The 20,704-nt window shown below is 47.4% G+C and overlaps 1 protein-coding gene across 5 annotated transcripts in view; it reads right to left on the reverse strand.

Annotated features, from left to right (window-relative positions):
• Positions 1-12,596, reverse strand: part of DRC8 (dynein regulatory complex subunit 8) — a 57,221-nt gene extending 44,625 nt beyond the window's left edge. For 3 of the 5 annotated variants that reach the window (XM_073545145.1, XM_073545146.1, XM_073545147.1), the window contains exon 1: positions 12,205-12,423. In XM_073545145.1, coding sequence (XP_073401246.1) covers positions 12,205-12,400 — 196 coding nt within the window. In that variant the 5' untranslated portion in view covers positions 12,401-12,423. Of the gene's footprint in view, positions 1-12,204; positions 12,424-12,455 lie in introns of those variants that run through there. The other 2 variants (XM_073545148.1, XM_073545149.1) reach the window with 2 other exon arrangements.
• Between the last annotated feature and the right edge of the window lie 8,108 nt (positions 12,597-20,704).

Below are 20,704 nucleotides of genomic sequence, written 5' to 3' on the forward strand. Positions count from 1 at the left end.
GCCTGTCCCAGAATACAGGACGATGTGTGTCTGGGGGAGGAGCAGCTGCTCTCTGCACTGAGGCTGCTAGAGGGGCAGGATTTGTTACTGTGTGATGAGGGCTTCTTCATATGGACGGGGAGGGACTGTAGCTATGGAGGGTGGGGTTGTTGCTATAGAGGGCATGTTTGGAGTAGAGTAGGAGGTTACGACTAGTTCTCATTTCAATGCCATAACACCCCCCCTTGGACGTTCTGTTCAGAATATCTAGAAAACTGTCCAAACTAGTGACAGAAAATAAATTATTGTCATAATTCTGCAGCCCAGATATGTACTGAGATTATGTGAAAAGCCCGGACAACCCCTTTAAGGCAGTGCTTGAAAATAATGGTGGCCACCCAAAATATTCACACTTTGGGCACAATTTTGCCATTTTCACTTAGAGGTGTACTCACTTTTGTTGCCAGCAGTTTAGTCATTAATGGCTGTGTGTTGAGTTATTCAGGGGGCACACCAAATTTACACTGTTATACAAGCTGTACACTGACTACTTTACATTGAATTAAAGTGTCATATCTCCAGTGTTGTCCCATAAAAAGATATAATAAAATATTTACAAAAATGTGAGTGTACTCACTTTTGTGATATTCTTTATGTGATGTTTATGCGCCAGTCCCATGTGAGCACTGATAAATTTCCCACTGTGAGGAGACCTGCAGTGTAATATACATCTGTGTTCAAAACAATTTACTGAGCTCCAGACCGACATAAATCTGGAAAAGCAGTTGCAAGTAGCAACATCATCACTATCACATAACATCACAGTCTTACAAAAGAGAAGCTGGTCCAGCCATCACATTAAGGGTGAGTTACCGTAATTTTTTGACCAAATATACCAGGATCATTTTCAAGTTCATAATTTAATAATAATAGTAAAGTTTTATTCAAATAACGCCAACATATTCCACAGCACTTTACAATTAAATCATTTAGCATGGTCCCGGAATTATATATAAACCAACTGAAGAGCCCGGCGCTGCCTGGGCATAGTAACTAACTGGGGTTAGTTATAAAAAATTATAATGATTATATTGCACATAAATTGTCGCTGTATGTCATCTCCTCCTGTATATAGTATACTAGCTGAAGAGCCCGGCGCTGCCCGGGCATAGTAACTAACTGTGGTTAGTTATAGCAAATTATAATTATCCTCCATCCCATAGTCCCGTGCCCATATACCCATCATACATATCCACGATCCCATAGGCCCATGCCCATATACCCATCATACATACCCTCCATCCCATAGTCGAGTGCCCATATACCCATCACACATCCTCCATCCCATAGTCCCATGCCCATATACCCATCACACATCCTCCATCCCATAGTCCCATGCCCATATACCCATCATACATATTCGCCATCCCATGGTCGAGTGCCCATATACCCATCATACATCCTTCATCTCATAGTCCCATGCCCATATACCCATCATACATATCCTCCATCCCATAGTCCTGTGCCCATATACCCATCATACATATCCGCCATCTCATAGCCCCGTGCCCATATACCCGTTATACATATCCTCCATCCCATAGTCCAGTGCCCATATACTCATCACACATCCTCCATCCCATAGTCAACCATTATGACATCATAATGAGCGGCGGGGCTTGCAACCTATGATGACATCAGCGTCGCCATGGCAACCATTATGACATCATAGTGAGGGGCGGGGCTTGATACACACACACTTTTTACCCATTATGTAGATAGGGGCAAAATTGTTTGGTGAATTGGAACGCGTGGGGTTAAAATTTCGCCTCACAACATAGCCTATGACGCTCTCGGGGTCCAGACGTGTGACTGTGCCAAATTTTGTGGCTGTAGCTGCAACGGTGCGGATGCCAATCCCGGACATACACACATACATACATACACACATACATACACACACTTGAGCTTTATATATTAGATACCTGTATGTCATCTCCTCCTGTATATAGTATATAGCTGTATGTCATCTCCCCTGGATATAGTATATATGTCATGATCCAGGACGGGGTTTCGCTTTGGCCCGTCCTGGTCAGACTGGGGGTTAATTGTTCTGCCTCTCTCTGGCAGAGGGCGGCTATTTAATGTTCACTGGACCTAGGTCCGGTGTCAGTTATACTCCTGCCCTCGGCTGAGTTAGTTGACCTCTTGTATACGTGTGCCTTGTGCCTGATAACTTGTTGCTTGTTTGGTTGTGATCCAGTTCTGTCCCTGTTACGAGTTCTGCCTGCCCCTCTTGTACCGCACCGCTCTCTCGTGTATGACTCTCTGCTTGTGACTCGACTGCTCTCTACTCGTCCCTTTGGTACTGCACTGCTCTCTTGTGTATGACCTTTGGCTTTGTCTGACCTCCCGTTTGTTTACCCCTCCTGTACCTCGTTTGCCCGTACTGTGTATGACCTCCGTTTTGCACGACTCTGAGTTTTCTACCTTCTCTGAAAGCAGGATGCTAAGCCCCGCCCCCTTGCAGTCACATGACCGTAGGTCCTGTGCCGGCTTGCTAAACTTCAGCGTTCAGGTCCTGTGCATCTGTACTTTCTGGCTGTTCTTGTCCCCAGGGGTCCCTACAGTGCGAGTCCCTGCTCAGCGGAGGCTGTACGCTGGCGCTGTCAGGATCCTGATAATATACAGGTATGTCATCTCCCCTGCATATAGTATATACAGTGGGGGAAAAAAGTATTTAATTAGCCAACAAATTGTGCAAGTTCGCCCACTTAAAAAGATGAGGCCTGTAATTGACATCATAGGTAGAACACAACTATGGGAGTCAAAATGAGAAAACAAATCCAGAAAAATCACCTTGTCTGATTTCGCAAGATTTATTTTACAAATTATGGTGGAAAATAAGTATTTGGTCACCTAAAAGCATGCAAGATTTCTGGCTCTCACAGATCTGTAACTTCTTCTCTGTCCTCCACTCATTACCTGTAGTAATGGCACCAGTTTGAACTTGTTAACAGTATAAAAGACACCTGTTCACAACCTCAAACAGTCACACTGCAAACTCCACTATGGTGGAGACCAAAGAGCTATCGGAGGACACCAGAAACAAAATTGTAGCCCTGCACCAGGCTGGGAAGACTGAATCTGCAATAGGCAAGCAGTTTGGTGTGATGAAATCAACTGTGGGAGCAATAATAAGAAAACTGAAGACAAACAAGACCACTGATAATCTTCCTCGATCTGGGGTTCCACGCAAGATCTCACGCTGTGGGGTCACAATGATCACCAGAACGGTGAACAAAAATCCCAGAACCACATGGGGGGACCTAGTGAATGACTTGCATAGAGCTGGGACCACCGTAACAAAGGCTATCATCAGTAACACACTATGTCGCCAGGGACTCAGATCCTGCAGTGCCAGACGTGTCCCCCTGCTTAAGCCAGTACATGTCCAGGCCCATCTGAAATTTGCTAGAGAGCATTTGGATTATCCAGAAGAGTATTGGGAGAATGTCATATGGTCTGATGAAACCAAAGTAGAACTGCTTGATAGAAATAAAGCTTGTTGTGTTTGGAGGAGACAGAATGCTGAGTTGCATTCAAAGAACACCACACCTACTGTGAAGAATGGGGGTGGCAACATCATGCTTTGGGGCTGTTTCTCTGAAAAATGACCAGGACGACTGATCTGTGTACATGAAAGAATGAATGGGGCCATGTATCGTGAGATTTTGAGGGCAAACCTCCTTCCATCAGCAAGGGCATTGAAGATGATACGTGGATGGGTCTTTCAGCATAATAATGATCCCCAGCAAACCACCAGGGCAACGAAGGAGTGAATTAGTAAGAAGAATATGAAGGTCCTGGAGTGGCCTAGCCAGTCTCCAGATCTCAACTTCATAGAAAATCTTTAGAGGGATTTGAAAATCCGTGTTGCCCAGCGACAGGCCCAAAACATCACTGCTCTAGAGATCTGCATGGAGGAATGGGTAAACGTACTATGACGACTCCTGGAGTGGACCCTCTGGGTCATGGCACCAACCCACCCAGGGCGAGCTGACCTAGTGAGGACCACCCCCTATACAGGGAGTGTCAGGGGCAAGCCCAAGGGGGTGAGGTATCAAGACTGCTGGAACCAGGTGGCCAGCTCACAGGAGACACGAGTGAGTGTGTGTAGTAACAGGGAATGTGCAGAGTACAAGAGTGTGCAAAGCGTGGACACAGGGACACGCAGGGTATTGACAATAAAGGGCGAGTGCACGGGAGTGCGCTAGATACAGGATAGTGCAAGGCTGGTACACGAGAGCACGTATGGCGTGCACAGACAAGCACGCACGGGGCGAGCAAAGCAGGGCGTATATTAACGAAGATAGAAAAAGGGTGTGCAGAGAGCATGCCTGAGGGCAAGGTTAGGCAGAGGGTGTGCTGAGAAGCAGACAGGAACAAGGCAGAAGCTGAGCGTGTGCAAAGGAGTATGACAGAGCACAGAGCAGAGGCAGAGCGTGTGCAATGAAGCATGATAAGGGCGGAGTACAGGAACGGAGCACAAGGCAGAGTTCAAGGACGGAGCACAAGCCAGAGCACAGGAACGGAGCACAAGGCAGAGGATCCGAATACAGAGCACAGCCAGGCAAGGACCAAGCCAGGGAGCACAACAATAATCAGGCACCTCCCATAGGAAGAGGTAGCCTGATATAGGGCATGAGTGCTAGGACTTCCGGGTCGGGTCCTCCAGGGCCATAGAGAGGACAAAATACCCATAAAAGATATTCAAGAGTATCGACTGCTAATGAAACGCCACCAAAAAATATTTTATATAATAAAATATTTCATGACAAAAATATTCAGTGAACAAGAATTTTTATTTAAATTTTACACTTAATTTTCCACAAATGCAATAAATTTAAGCATTAAAAAACATACATGATATGCATGTGTGCAGGGATACATCAAGAAACCAAAAGGCTGGGAAGGAGACACCAAAATAAAATGAAAAAATAAGAAAAAATATAAAGAATATGAAAAATATAAAAAAGTGCACCATAAATTCATCAAAATGTGAAAATTTAAATAATATAAGATTAGTGCATTTTTATAAACAATAGTGTCATATAATTCATATATAAATGTCATATTATTGGTACAATAAAAGTGCTTAGTGCATAGGAGATCCCTATAAGGGTATGTGCACACGCTGCGGATTCCGGTTTTGGCCGCTGTGGACCCGCAGCAGTTTTAGCTGCGGTGTACAGTACCATTCAAATGAATGGTAAAAAAAAAAACGCTGTGTAGACGTTGCGGAAAAATCCGCGCGGATTTGCTGCGGCTTTGAAACCGCAGAAAGAATTAACATGTCAATTCTTTCTGTGGAATCCGCAGCGGGTTCCTATCTCCACCATTGTGGAGATGGTGAATCCGCAGGACCAAACCGCAGACAAAACCGCAGATAATCCGCAGGTCTTTTGACCTGCGGTTTATCTGCGGTTTTTGCAAAATCCGTGCGGATTAATCCGCAGCGGATTCCGCAGCGTCTGCACACACCCTAATTCATGAATGGGCAACCATACCAAATTAATTATATGTTCACAGGCTGTGCACATAATAAAACAATATATAAAAGTGCTTAGTGCATATATGAATCTTGCAAATCCTATAATTCATATAAGAACAGCCATAACTAAATCCATTATTCAATGTGAGTCTGTGCATATATCCATATAAAGTGCTAAGTGCCTTTAAGGTTTCCCACACCTCACCAATAACGTCATGCAGTGACCCTTTTTAGTAAACGCTAAATAGCAAGAGAGATAGAGATCATACCAACCCTGGTTTCCTAAGGTTCCCCTGCATACATCACTCCAACGCACGTATTGCTATTGCTCATAGAGAGGACAAGGCTGCAGCTAGAACCGAGAAGAGCGCACATGCGCTCTAGCAACGTTGTGCAGCCATGGAACTAAGAACGAAAGGTGCGCGTGTGCACCCGACGGGACCGCCGGAGCGGCCGCGGCACCGGAAGTGGTGACGTCGGGCTCAGGGTCCCGCCTCCAGATGAGAGCGGCGTGACACATACCACCAACAGTGTGTATCAACCTTGTGAAGACTTACAGAAAATGTTTGACCTCTGTCATTGCCAACAAATAAATATATAACAAAATATTGATACGAACTTTTGTTAATGACCAAATACTTATTTTCCACCATAATTTGAAAACTAAATCTTGCCGAATCAGAAAAGGTGATTTTCTCAATTTGTTTTCTCATTTTGACTCTCATATTGTGGTCTACCTATGATGTCAATTACAGGCCTCTCTCATCTTTTCAAGTGGGCGAATTTGCACAATTGGTGGCTGACTAAATACTTTTTCCCCACTGTATCTGTATGTTATTTCTTCCTGTATATTGTATATACCTGTGTGTCATCTCCCCTGTATATAGTATATACCTGTATGTCATCTCCTCCTCTATATAGTGTATACCTGTGTGTCATCTCCCCTGTATATACCTGTATGTCATCTCCTCTTGTATATAGTATATACCTGTATGTCATCTCCTCTATATAGTGTATACCTGTGTGTCATCTCCCCTGTATATAGTATATACCTGTATGTCATATCCTCCTGTATATAGTATATACCTGTAAGTCATCTCCTCCTGTATATAGTATATACCTGTATGTCATCTCCCCTGTATATAGTATATACCTGTAAGTCATCTCCTCCTGTATATAGTATATACCTGTATGTCATCTCCCCTGTATATAGTATATACCTGTAAGTCATCTCCTCCTGTATATTGTATATACCTGTGTGTCATCTCCCCTGTATATAATATATACCTGTATGTCATCTCCTCCTCTATATAGTGTATACCTGTGTGTCATCTCCCCTGTATATAGTATATACCTGTATGTCATCTCCTCTTGTATATAGTATATACCTGTATGTCATCTCCCCCTGTATATAGTATATACCTGTATGTCATCTCCAGGTTCCCTCCCGTCTGTACACGGTGGAGGTGCAGTGTCCCCGCAGCACAAAGCATTTCAGCATGGCAGCTCTGCCCCTGATGCTCGGTTCTGCACATCTCGGGGGTGGGGAGCCAAGGATGTGCTCGGGGGCGGTGAGCCCAGGATGTGCTCGGTGAGCCAAGGATGTGCTTGGTGCTCGGGGAGCGGTGAGCCCGGGATGTGCTCGGTGCTCAGGGGGGCAGTGAGCCCGGGATGTGCTCGTTGCTTGGGGGCAGTGAGCCCGGGATGCGCTCGGTGCACGGGGCCGTTATTTCTCTGCTCTGATATTTGTCTGCTGAGGGAGAGACAGCAGTCGGGATACCGGGATGGATGCTGTGGGATATTAGGGGTAGTAGTCTGGTGGCTCTGACAGGACGGGATGATGTGGGATATTAGGGGATCCATTTCTGGACACATTTCTGTAAGTCTTGGCTCCCTTTCTTCTTTCTGAAAGTCTTGCTCATTGAGGCGTAATACAGCTTTTCTCATAGAGAAAGCAGATTTCAACCTTGTGGGAGTGTAATACCATTTGGTTATAAATTTTATAGAAGGACTAATTTAAAGTGTCATTAGTTGTAGCTGTATAAATAAGTTTAAAGCGAACCAGGCATTGTCAGGTTGGCGCTGTTACACCGATTAAAATGATACCTGGGTTGGAGAAATCCGTCTTGTGTTTCTTTTTTAATCTGTGTTTGAATTTTTAAGTTAATGAGATGCTTCATGCCAGACAAAGAGAAGTTCCTGATTCTGGATTCCCCCTGCAGTCTGTGTCAGAGGGTGGTCTGTGTCGTCACGGTAATAAATTGTGTTATTTCCAGCTTTACAAAAGGACGATAACACCATAGAAATGGTAAGAATAATAGGCCTCAGTTACCACAACTGTCTTAAAGGAAATCTGTTACTCATATCAACCAATCACTGCTCAGCTTTCATCTTTTAAACAGCTGTGGTGAAATGAAAGATGCTTAGTGATTGGTTGCTATGGGCAACACAGGCAGTGTAACCTGTTGTGGTCTAGAAGATGTGCCTATGAAATATATATACCGTATATACTCGTGTATAAGCCGAGATTTTCAGCCCATTTTTTGGGGCTGAAAGTCCCCCTCTCGGCTTATACACGGGTCATATACCTGGGGGTTGGTGGGGGAGGGGGAGTGGGGGTGTCAGAGATCATACTTACCTGTCCTGCCACGGTCTCTGCAGCCTCGCTTCTCCACTGTCTCCCTTCCTGTCTTCAGCGGTCCCGTGGTACCGCTCATTACACTCATGAATATGCGCATATTCATGAGTGTAATGAGCGGTACCACGGGACCGCTGAAGACAGGAAGGGAGACAGTGGAGAAGCGAGGCTGCAGAGACTGCAGCAGGATTGGTGAGTATAGCGATATTCACCTGTCCCCTGGTCCATCTCTGTTCACCGCTGTTTCTGCTGCATCCTGTGTCAGTGACGTTTAGGCAGCAGGGGGCGCGGTAACGTGGTTAGTGCGCGCCGCCCCTCTGCTGGCTGAACAGTCACTGACACACGAAGCAGCAGACAGCGGCGATGGACCCAGGACAGGTGAGTATGGCTTTTTTTTGCAGCATATGGGGGCATATTCTATGGATTCCACCCTCGGCTTATACACGAGTCAATAAGTTTTCCCAGTTTTATACACGAGTATATACGGCACATTAGATATTTAATTTAAGGAGTTCAGAAATCAATATTTTGTGGAATAACCATGATTTTTAATCACAGCTTTCATGCATCTTGGCATGCTTTTCACCAGTCTTTCACACTGCTTTTGGGTGACCTTATGCCACTCCTGGTACAAAAAATTAAGCAGTTCTTCTTTATTTGATGGCTTGTGACTATCCATCTTCCTCTTGATTACACTCCAGAGTTTTTCAAAGGGGTTCAGGTCTGGAGATTGGGCTGGCCATGACAGGGATTTGATGCAGTGGTCCTTCATCCACACACTGATTAACCTAGCTGCGTGGCATGGCACATTGTCCTGCTGGAAAAAACAGTCCTCAGAGTTGGGGAACACTGCCTGAGCAGAAGGAATCAACTGTTCAATCCAAGTTTGAGGTGTTTGGATCACACAGAAGAATATTTGTGAGACGCAGAACAACTCAAAAGATGCTAGAAGAGTGCCTGACGCCATCTGTCAAGCATGGTGGAGGTAATGTGATGGTCTGGGGTTGCTTTGGTGCTGGTAAAGTGGGAGATTTGTACAAGGTAAAAAGGATTTTGAATAAGGAAGGCTATCACACCATCTTGCAACATACAAAATAAGGTTGCACTATATGAAATTTGAATAGCAATACAGCTATGGAGTATTAAGAAAAAATATGAGACGCTTACTATATAACTTGGCCAAATTATATCTGCCCATCAACCAATTTCAAGGTGGCCTTAGAATCTGAAGGGTACCTACACTGTGTGAATACCTCTCTAAGGTTGATGTCTGAATTCCTGGGTGAATGTGGACCTGCTGTAGTTAAAAATCACCACCTGATGGAGGGCAGAGTGCTCGGTCAGTAAGCTAAAATACAAAAGACAAAAAACAAACTGGCACATTCAGACTAGTCTCATATTTTTTCTTAATAGTCCATAGCTGTATTGCTATTCAAATTTCATATATTCTACATTGACATGCTTTAGCATGATAGAGAGAGTGCAAACTTATTTTGTACGTATATTGTATATGGAGGTAGCTCCCATAACACAGCTCCTTCCAGAGAGCACCCATAACACAGTGCCTTCCAGAAAGTACCCATAACACAGCGCCTTCCGGAGAGTACCCATAACACAGCGCCTTCCGGAGAGTACCCGTAAGGCTACTTTCACACTTGCTTTAGGAGGCGCAGCACACAGCCGCCGTGCAGATCCGCCCCCTGCCACACCCCCTTCGGTCAGCTCCTCCTTGACGCTGCATGCGACCTACGTACCCTATCGTTAGCATTCAGTATGTAGGCTGTGCGCTGGTATGCTTTTGCCGGTGCATGCGCCCTTTTGACGGTACGCCGAGCGCAACAAAATGCAACTCGGTGCGTTTGGTGCACTTCGGCGTACCGTCAAAAAAGCGTATGCGCCGGCAAAAGCATACCAGCGTATGGCCTGTGTACCTAATGCTACAGATAGGGTACGCAGGTCGCATGCAGCGTCATGCACCCATAGGAGGAGCTGACCGGAGGGGACGCGGCAGGGGGTGGAGCTGCACGGCGGCCGTGCGCTTCGCCTTCTAACGCAAGTGTGAAAGTAGCCTTACACAGCGTCTTCCAGAGAGCACCCATAGCACAGCACCTTCCAGAGAGCACCCATAGCACAGCACCTTCCAGAGAGCACCCATAACACAGCGCCTTCCGGAGAGCACCCATAACACAGCGCCTTCGAGAGAGCACCCATAACCCAGCGCCTTCCGGAGAGCACCCATAACCCAGCGCCTTCCGGAGAGCACCCATAACCCAGCGCCTTCCGGAGAGCACCCATAACCCAGCGCCTTCCGGAGAGCACCCATAACACAGCGCCTTCCGGAGAGCACCCATAACACAGCGCCTTCCGGAGAGCACCCATAACACAGCGCCTTCCGGAGAGCACCCATAACACAGCGCCTTCCGGAGAGCACCCATAACACAGCGCCTTCCGGAGAGCACCCATAACACAGCGCCTTCCGGAGAGCACCCATAACACAGCGCCTTCCGGAGAGCACCCATAACACAGCGCCTTCCGGAGAGCACCCATAACACAGCGCCTTCCGGAGAGCACCCATAACACAGCGCCTTCCGGAGAGCACCCATAACACAGCGCCTTCCGGAGAGCACCCATAACACAGCGCCTTCCGGAGAGCACCCATAAGGCTGGTTTCACATTAGCGCTTTTTAAGCGCACGCACGGCCGGGGGTAGCTCCTCCCCCGAGCCGGCTCTCTGCCCGGCGTGCCCGCCCCTTGCTTGTAGCGCCGCCTCCTAGCGGACAGCAGCGCCTGCGATCGGCGCACCCTATCTTTAGCATAGGGTGCGCAGATCGTGCGCAGGCCGTGCACTAGTTGCGCTTTGACCTGCGCTGCGCACTTTTGACGGTGCGCCGTGCGCGCCAAAATCGAGCTTTTCGGATTTTGGCGCGCACGGCGCACCGTCAAAAGTGCGCAGAGCAGGTCAAAGCGCAACTAGCGCACGGCCTGCGCACGATCTGCGCACCCTATGCTAAAGATAGGGGGCGCCGATCGCAGGCGCCGCTGTGCGCTAGGAGGCGGCGCTACAAGCAAGGGGCGGGCACGCCGGGCAGAGAGCCGGCTCGGGGGCGGAGCTACCCCCGGCCGTGCGTGCGCTTAAAAAGCGCTAATGTGAAACCACCCTAACATAGCGCCTTCTGGACAGCATCCATAACACAGCGCCTTCCGGAGAGCACCCATAACACAGCGCCTTACAGAGAGCACCCATAACACAGCGCCTTCCGGAGAGCACCCATAACACAGCGCCTTACAGAGAGCACCCATAACACAGCGCCTTCCGGAGAGCACCCATAACACAGCGCCTTCCGGAGAGCACCCATAACACAGTGCCTTACAGAGAGCACCCATAACACAGCGCCTTACAGAGAGCACCCATAACACAGCGCCTTCTGGACAGCACCCATAACACAGCACCTACCGGAGAGCACCCATAACACAGCGCCTTCCGGAGAGCACCCATAACACAGCGCCTTACAGAGAGCACCCATAACACAGCGCCTTCCGGAGAGCACCCATAACACAGCGCCTTCCGGAGAGCACCCATAACACAGCGCCTTCCGGAGAGCACCCATAACACAGCGCCTTACAGAGAGCACCCATAACACAGCGCCTGTAATAATTATATCGATGCTACAGAATCTGATTGTGAGGGACAATATGAGACTGAGACCAAAGCAAGCAAAAAATAAAAATGTTTGGACATAAGAAAAAAACATTTCATTGTTTATATACAGCTAAATACTATGAATCAAAAAATAGCTGTATTAATAAAGCCGTAAACATGAGCGTCCCCGCCACTGTGGTGTCCGCGTGCACAGACTGACACCGTCAGCACGGAGGCCCCATGCAGTCCAGAGAGACCCCATCTGCCCATTACACAGCGGGGAGTCACACACAGGTTCCCAATAAACAAGAAGCCCCTCTACCTCAGGCTCAGGCTTACATAGCGGAAAATCTACTGAAGAGGGCAGATTGCGGTCCTGCAGGCGCTGCCCACCTGTGCGGAGTCTGTGGACCCTCTGCCAGCCCCCACCAAAGCATTGCCCATAAGTCAGGGGGTCTCTGGTAACCTGCTGCCTGGCAGTGCGCACAGCACTGATGACCCAGCTGATGGAAAGCATTAACCCCTTGGCTACAGAACTCCCCAGCCTGCTGCAGTGTGCGGTGTCATGCTGGGATCTAGTGATTGCCATGGCCGATCTCAGTAATGCTGCGGCGGAGCCCGGACCGTGCCACCGCCTCACTCACCTGCCGCCTCCTTCTCCTCCGCCATGACTGTTGTGCTTCGTTTCCATGGCGACGTGTCCCGCTCCTGAGCCCGCTGCAGATAGGGGAGACCCGCACTGGAAGCCCAGGAGGGGGCGCTGTGCTCTGCAGGCTGTAGGGTTTTTCCTTCATGTCGTCAAAGTGATTTCTGTTCTTCCCCTTCCTTGGCCTGGACTGCCTGGTGTCTATAGGTTGTGCAGTCCTCCATTGATAGTGCAGCTATGTCTTACATTCTGCGGTAGTTTTGGGGTTGCCTGCTATAGTTTCCTTACAGGGAGTAGAAATAGAGTTTTAAGAAAATTTCTAAAAAGAAAAGCTCTGTTGCCCGTATCAACCAATCGCAGCACAGCTTTTATTTTTGAAGAGTGCTATAAAAGAGTAAACCTGTGTTTTGATTGGTTGCTATGGGCAACAGAGAGACATTCTTTTTGGCAAATTCCAACTGCATTTATTTTACACTTTCTGAACATTCCTGCGCCAGAGCCCCACTCTGCGACCATGTGAAGCCCACCGTGCATATGGTTGTACTGCTGGCCCTACACATGAGACAGCGGTCAGCCGGATGATCATTGGGCGCCAGCTCTGTCTCTCCATTCCCCCATACACATCAGATAGCAGTCAGCCGGACGATCATTGGACCGCCAGCACTGTCCCCCCATTCCACCATACGCATCAGATAGTGGTCAGCCGGACGATCGTTGGTCCGCCAGCGCTGTCTCTCCATTTCCCCATACACATCAGATAGTGGTCAGCCGCACGATCATTGGCCGCCAACGCTGTCTCTCCATGGCAACATAGGACCCAACAAACTTAAATACTCTATAATAAATAATTGAGACATCCAGACATATGTGGAGAAAAGTGGCCATGTAAACTTTATTAAGGGTTACTGAAATCCATGGGAAAAACCAAAATCCACCAAATGATTAATTCTTTAATAAATAATTCCATAAATAATTCCTTTATTAATCCGATAACCAAAATTCGCTCATTGAAAAGAGCAATCGTACCCAAACGGGCAGACATCACGAATGGCTGACCACCCCCAAAACAACCAGCCACTGCTCCACAACCGTCTGGAGGCCCAAATTAAAGATATCGAGGCCTATGTCCCCCAGATGAACACCATCCGGACGATATAGGCCCGGCAAAAAGCCTTCCAAATCCAAATGGCGAAAAGAGAAAAAACCTAGACTAGACATGAATCTTTCCATCCTCCTGTTATTCCTCTTCCTGATACCGTTCACAAAACCTAACGGGCCACCATTCCAGATCAAACGGGGAACGACTTCGGAAAAAAACAGAAAAGTCCCGGGAAATATAGAACGGAGTAAATTCATATCCTTCTGCATTAACCAAAACAAATCCCAAGTCCGGATCTTACCCAAGTCGTTCCCCGAGAGATGAACAATCAACAGATCGGGAAGAGGACAGGAGGATGAGAGCTCTCTAATAAGCTGGCACAGATCCCCCCAGCGCAAGCCACGAACGCCATGCCAAAAAATACGGACGGTAGCCGGATCGAAAGACAAATTGTTTGTATAAGGCCGAAAACTTGCTCTACGATGAGCCCAATGAACGTAAGAATGTCCTACTATCCATATAGTCCTTGGACCTATAACAAAAGAACCAAAAAATTAAACCGTGAAAGCCAGGTCAGGACGAATATACAATTCTGCTCTATTAGATTCCCAACTTCCCAGACGTTTAATCCTGTCTTCTGACAGCCCAAGACGGGCCGCTTCAGTTGCGGCCCCGATCCTAAAAGAATGTGGGGTAACTCTTAGGTGTCCCAGACCCAAAAATAGCAAACTTTTCTTAAGTAAAACACCAAATTGAAATTTCGTGACCGGCTCCAAAGAGCCGTGCAAAAATAATGGGCCATTGACTTTAGGGCGGAAAGAAAACCAACGTACCAAGTTTGCCTTAGGGCAAAGCGGAGAATCTGGAACGGCCCCAAGCCGAATCAACACGCCTTTACCCAGTTGATCTGTTTTGGAACGACGGAGCCTAATAATGACCGACGAAAAATAAACGGTAACGTCAGAGACCTGTAAACCTGACGGCGAAACCTTGTTCAAGGCGACCAGCTCGCATACCCGAAACGCGCCAAAAAATGCAAAAACGAAGCACGTCCGGAATACGCAAGTTTCGAATGAATCGAAACAGACCTTGGGCAAAGTGTCCCATAACCGCATCAGCAGGTCCACTGATATAGGCCGTCTACAGTCCGGACGAAAATTCGCTTTCCTTAAACCTTTTAGAAATTGGCGCACCGGAAAAAGCCCAATGTAAAGACGTCCGACCGTAAAGTTGCATGAAAAAGGAGATCCCAGCCAAAATCCGATGGAGACCGGAAGAACTGACACCAGACTTTACCTTTTCTTGCAAGAAGGCTAGGGTTAAACTAGCGTCGTAGGACAAACAATGATAATTATGTACTGAACAGAACATCTTCCAATCAGACCAAGATGCTGAATAAGAACACCAAGTCGAAGGAGCCAGAGAATTACGTATCAGTGACTGGATGATATCCCCATCACACCCCACAAGGATTGCGGGCAAGGGACACTTTCTCGCTCCATCCTTGGATGTTGACACAGAAAGTCTTCCAAACGCTATCGTGAGACAAAACCACCAAAAAATTGACCTTGCTCCTGATGCAAAGAAGCCTTTATCCAAATGTTATGCAAAAGACAGGTCAAAACCAACTCCCTCAAAACCCTAGCCATGAAACTGCATTTAGTAGCCAAAGTGTTAATTGCAAAGACCGAACCAACCAACTCCAGCCTCACCCGGACACGTTTATTAGCTAAACATTCACCCCACCGCATCAACAATACCAATACTGCGAACACTTCCAGAAGAGCAGAGCCAGAAACAATCCCAGAAGACACCCATTCCGACGGCCACGACCATGAATCCCACGTGGAACAAAAACAGATCACAAAACCAGAGGAAGGAAAAGAACGAATAAAAACCGACAATGCGTCGGAGTCCTGCATTACACTAATCCCATTAAAGGACACCAGGAACTTCCTCCAAACACCAAGATCCGAACGAAGCTCCGCTGTTAAACGAATATGATCGCCTGCACCATGAACTCCCTTAATACTGTCATACAGCAGACGGGAAAATGCTCTAGCCATTGGCAAGATCCTCAGGGCAAAATTCAAAGATCCCAAAAGAGATTGGAATTCTCTCAAAGTAGCTTTTTTCCTAAGCAGCAAGGAATCAATCAGGGAAACCAGTTTTTGAACTTTGTCCTGAGGAAGCCTCAATTCCATCGCGGAAGTATCTAAAATCACACCTAAGAATTCCAGACACGTACAAGGACCAACTGTTTTCTCAGGCGCCAGAGGAACACCAAAAAACTCCATTAAACTCTGAAAAGTATCCAGCAGTTTAAAGCAATCTCCCGAAATCTCCGTACCGAAAAACAAAAAATCATCCAAATAATGTAAAATAAACCCGCAATGCGCTTCCTCAAAAGTCGCCCATTCCAAAAACGTCGAAAAAGATTCAAAGTAAAAACAAGAGAGCGAGAATCCCATCGGAAGGCATTTATCAAAATAAAACAAATTGTCGAACGAAAAACCCAGCGAATTAAAACCCTCTGGACTGACCGGGAGAAGACGAAAAGCCGACTTGATGTCCGCCTTAGCCAAAAGAGTGAAACGGCCAAACCGACGCAGAGCATCCACTGCTACATCAAACGGCGTGTATGAAACCGGAAACTCCGACGGATCGACTTGATCATTCAATGACGATCCTTTTGGATAAGAAAGATGATGAATCACTCTTACCGCATGCGAATCCCTCTTGGGTACGGCACCCAAAGGGGATACCCGAAAACCCGAAAACGGAGGCTCTAAAAACGGCCCCGCGATCCGATCCAAAGACAACTCCTTTTCAATATGAGCCCGAACCTCAGAGGAAAACGAACGCACTGAAGACAAATTACCTGAGACCGTACAACCAATACCAGAAAAACCAGGTACAAAAAAAACAAACAAAAAACCATTACTGATTAACTCGGCCTTCTTGCGGTCGGGATAACGGTCCAACCACGGGACCATATTTAGTACCTTCACAGGCGTCCGAGCTCTTGAAAATTGAGTCCCTCCCACCACCTTGTGGCTGCTGAGACAGCTGATTTGCCTTCTTAAAACATTTTGCGGCGGGGTGACTGCCGCCGCAAAAGGAACACTCGTGGCGAAACCGACAGTTTGCCTGCCACTTACACATAGAGTCATTAAAAGCAAAGCAGAAACCCTTTTTCAAAGGCAAGCTGCTTTGCTGTTTAGGTCCTGCGGACCTCTGAGGCAGCATAAGGTTGAGCCAAAGGCCCACATCCTTAGTACCCCACGCCAGCGAGGGGTGCACGGCCATTTTCTGACGAAACGCTTCGTCATAATGAAGCCATACGACCCCTCCAAAGCTTTTGTAAGCCTCCAAGATAGAGTCTGAGTGCTGAAACAGCCCACTGCATAGCGAGGGATGTTTTTCCCCTAAAACAGCGGCAAAAATATTGAAGGCCTGAAGCCACATATGAAAAGATTTAAAAGTTTTCTTCTCATCGCCGTCTGCTTCTTTCCTCTCAAGCCGAGAGCTATAATCCTTCCCACCAGGCAGCAATGAGAAAATGTCAACATACTCCTTATTCCATATTTTATCTTTGACTGTCTGACTGAGATGGAAGCCCAAAGGGGAGACATCGCAGGTCATAGCCTCGCGGTAAAGGGATTCATCCACCCCCACAGCTCCGACAGCTGAGGGTAACCTCTGAGAATTAACCCCCATTGAACTTCTAACTTCCGCCACAACCCTATTAACTAAGTCCTGAACAAAAGCAGGAGAAGCCCTATCTGCATTAAGAGAAGAAAAAGCGTCAATCTCACCACCAGCAGCAGGTCGTTCCATGTTCGGTTCCTGTGAAGTCGAAGAGGTCCGGCACCTAGGTGGAGGCTGAACCTCAGCCTGAAGATCATGAGGCATCCACACCGCAGCCAGATCCGGGGCTTCTGATCCTCTGGCAGCCCCAGTCTGCCCTTGGCTAGAATGAGCTCGGGCGTAGCGACAATCAACTCCAACATCTCCTCTTCCCGCGGGTACTTGCAGAACCTGGGCTTGTGCTTCAGCCTGTGGCAGAACACAATCATCTCTTCTCCTCTCAATAAACCTCTCCTGAGGTTGCAACTCCCTGGCCGAACACAAGATGGCGCCAGAGTCCCGTGATAGAGAACGAGATCCTCTCCTCCTGTCATTTCTGCTTCTAGATGGGGCCCTGGCCCGCTGAGCCTCCACAGGGGAACTCCTCACTGCAGCACGGTGTCTGCGAGGGGTAGGGGGCGGTGGGGAATAAGCTTCTCTTGGCCTCCGCCTCCTGGAACCACTCCTGCTTTCACCACTCTCCATGGCTTCAGCTGCAGGAACAATCACATTGGGGGCATTCTCCACAGAAACCCCCGCAGGTGCTGAGGTATGTGATAACACAGGCTGAGATAAGCAGTCACGTAACCATGACTCCCCTCCTTCTTCCCTCACACGAGATAACAGCTGTGCTAGCAGAGCGTCCATCTTCTTAACTTCAAAGTTGAAAAGTGATGAAATCACCTCAGGTTCCAGTATATATAGTCCTTTACTCCCGCCGAAAAGGCAGACCAATCAAAGCCCGTTACCGGGTCAATTCAAACAACTCGATTTCTTATTGGTTAATAACCAGCCAATTAATAAAACAATTCCTCAGAACCTGAAAGAAGAAACTTAGAGACAGCATTAACCCTTAAACTACCCAACCCAAATAAAAACAGGTCCATGTTGCCATGTAACCATCGGACAAGGGTCCACTGCTTTGACATTCTGCCATACACATCAGATAGTGGTCTTCCAGACAATCATTGGGCTGCCAGCGCTGTCTCTTCATTCCCCCATAAACATCAGATAGCGGTCAGCCGGACGATCATTGGGCCGCGAGCGCTGTCTCTCAGTTCCACCATATGCATCAGATAGCGGATAGCCAGGCTATCATTGGGTCGCCAGCGCTGTCTCTCTATTCCCCCATACACATCAGATAGCGGTCAGCCGGGCCATCATTGGGCCGCCAGCGTTGTCTCTCCATTCCACCATATACATCAGATAGTGGTCAGCCGGACCATCATTGAGCCGAGAGCGCTGTCTCTCCATTCCCCCATACACATCAGATATCGGTCAGCCAGACGATCATTGGGCGCCAGTGCTGTCTCTCCATCCCCCCACACACATCAGATAGCGGTCAGCCGGACAATCATTGGGCGCCAGTGCTGTCTCTCCATTCCACCATACACATCAGATAGCAGTTAGCCGGACAATCATTGGGCGCCAGTGCTGTCTCTCCATTCCCCCATACACATCAGATAGCGGACAGCCGGATGATCATTGGGCCGCCAGCACCATTTCTCCATTCCCCCATACACAGGAAGGCTTGGATTGGGCAATCGTCCATGTGCACTGCTAACAGTGTCCTCAGCCACTTATCTCCCTTCAGATCAAAAAATGCTTTGACATCATCTGTGGAGGCAGGGCCGGTTTTAGGCAAAGTGGGGCCCTAGGCAGAGTTTAAAATGGGGCCCTAAATGCTAACATATTGCACATCACACAGAAGCATTTTGGTTGTATTTATATGCGCTGAGTTCAGGCCGCTAAACAAGCGTGATCAACAATATTGAAGTCGTTCAACACTTGTTTCCCGGCCTCTTTCCACCATCTGAAAAAGAATGATGGGGACAGAACGATCACTAATGGATCACTAACTGATCACCATACAGTATCATGTTATCAGCAGCACATCTACAGTTTACACCCCATAGTCCTCCATATAATATAATGTCCCCATAGTCCTCCATATAGTATAATACACTCCTCATAGTCCTCCATATAGTATCATACACTCCACAGTCCTCCATATAGTACAATACACTCCTCATAGTTCTCCATATAGTATAATGTACCACCATAGTCATCCATGTAGTACAATTCACTTCCCATAGTATAATGCACCCCATAGTTCTTCATATAATGCATTACCCATAGTTCTCGATACAGTATAATGCAGCCACCCCATAGAGCATAATGCAGCCACCCCACAGAGTATAATACAGCCTCGCCATACAATATAATGTAACCCCCATAGAATATAATGCAGCCCTTCTCTTATAATATAATGCAGCCACCCCTTACAGAATAATGCGGCTACCCCAGAGTATAATGCAGCCACTCCACAGAATATAATGTAACCCCCCCATAGAATATAATGCATCCCCCCATATAGTATAATGTAGCCCCTCCATAGAATATATGGAAACCCCCTCATAGGATATAATGCAGCTCCTTATATAGTATAATGTAGCCCCTCCATAGAATACAATGTAACCCTCCTCATATAGTATAATGCAGACCCCATAGAGTATAATGTAGCCCCCTCATAGTATAATGAAGACCCCATACAAAATAATCTAGCCCCTCATAGAATATAATGCAGACCCCCACAGAATACAATGTAGCCTCCTCATATATTATAATGTAGCCCCCTCATAAAGTATGATGCAATCCCCCGTAGAATATAATAAATATAATACAACCCCCCATAGAGTATAATGTAGCCCCAAATAGAATATAATACAGCCAACCCCCACATAGAATATAATGTAGCCCCCCATATTATATAACACAGCCTCCCCCATAGAATATAATGTAAAATGTACCCCCCATGGTATATAACACAGCCGCATAGTATATAGCCCAGTACCACATGGTATATAGCCCAGCACTATATGGTATATAGCACAGCCCCACATGGTATATAGCCCAGCCCACCATGGTATATAGCCCAGCCCCACCTTGGTATATAGCCCAGCCCCACATGGTATATAGCACAGCCCAGCATGGTACACAGCCCAGCATAGTATACAGCCCAGCATGGTATACAGCACAGCATGGTATATAGCCCAGCATGGTATACAGCCCACCATGGTATACAGCCCAGCATGGTATACAGTCCAGCATGGTATATAGCCCAGCATGGTATACAGGCTGCCCAGCATGTTATATAGCGCAGCATGGTATATAGCCCAGCATGGTATATAGCCCAGCATGGTATATAGCCCAGCATGGTATATAGCCCAGACCCACATGGTATATAGCACAGCCCCACATGGTATATAGCCCAGACCCACCATGGTATATAGCCCAAC

This window comes from Dendrobates tinctorius, unplaced genomic scaffold (genome assembly GCF_039654945.1).
Source record: "Dendrobates tinctorius isolate UK_male_01 unplaced genomic scaffold, ASM3965494v1 ptg000140l, whole genome shotgun sequence".
Lineage (NCBI taxonomy): Eukaryota > Metazoa > Chordata > Amphibia > Anura > Dendrobatidae > Dendrobates > Dendrobates tinctorius.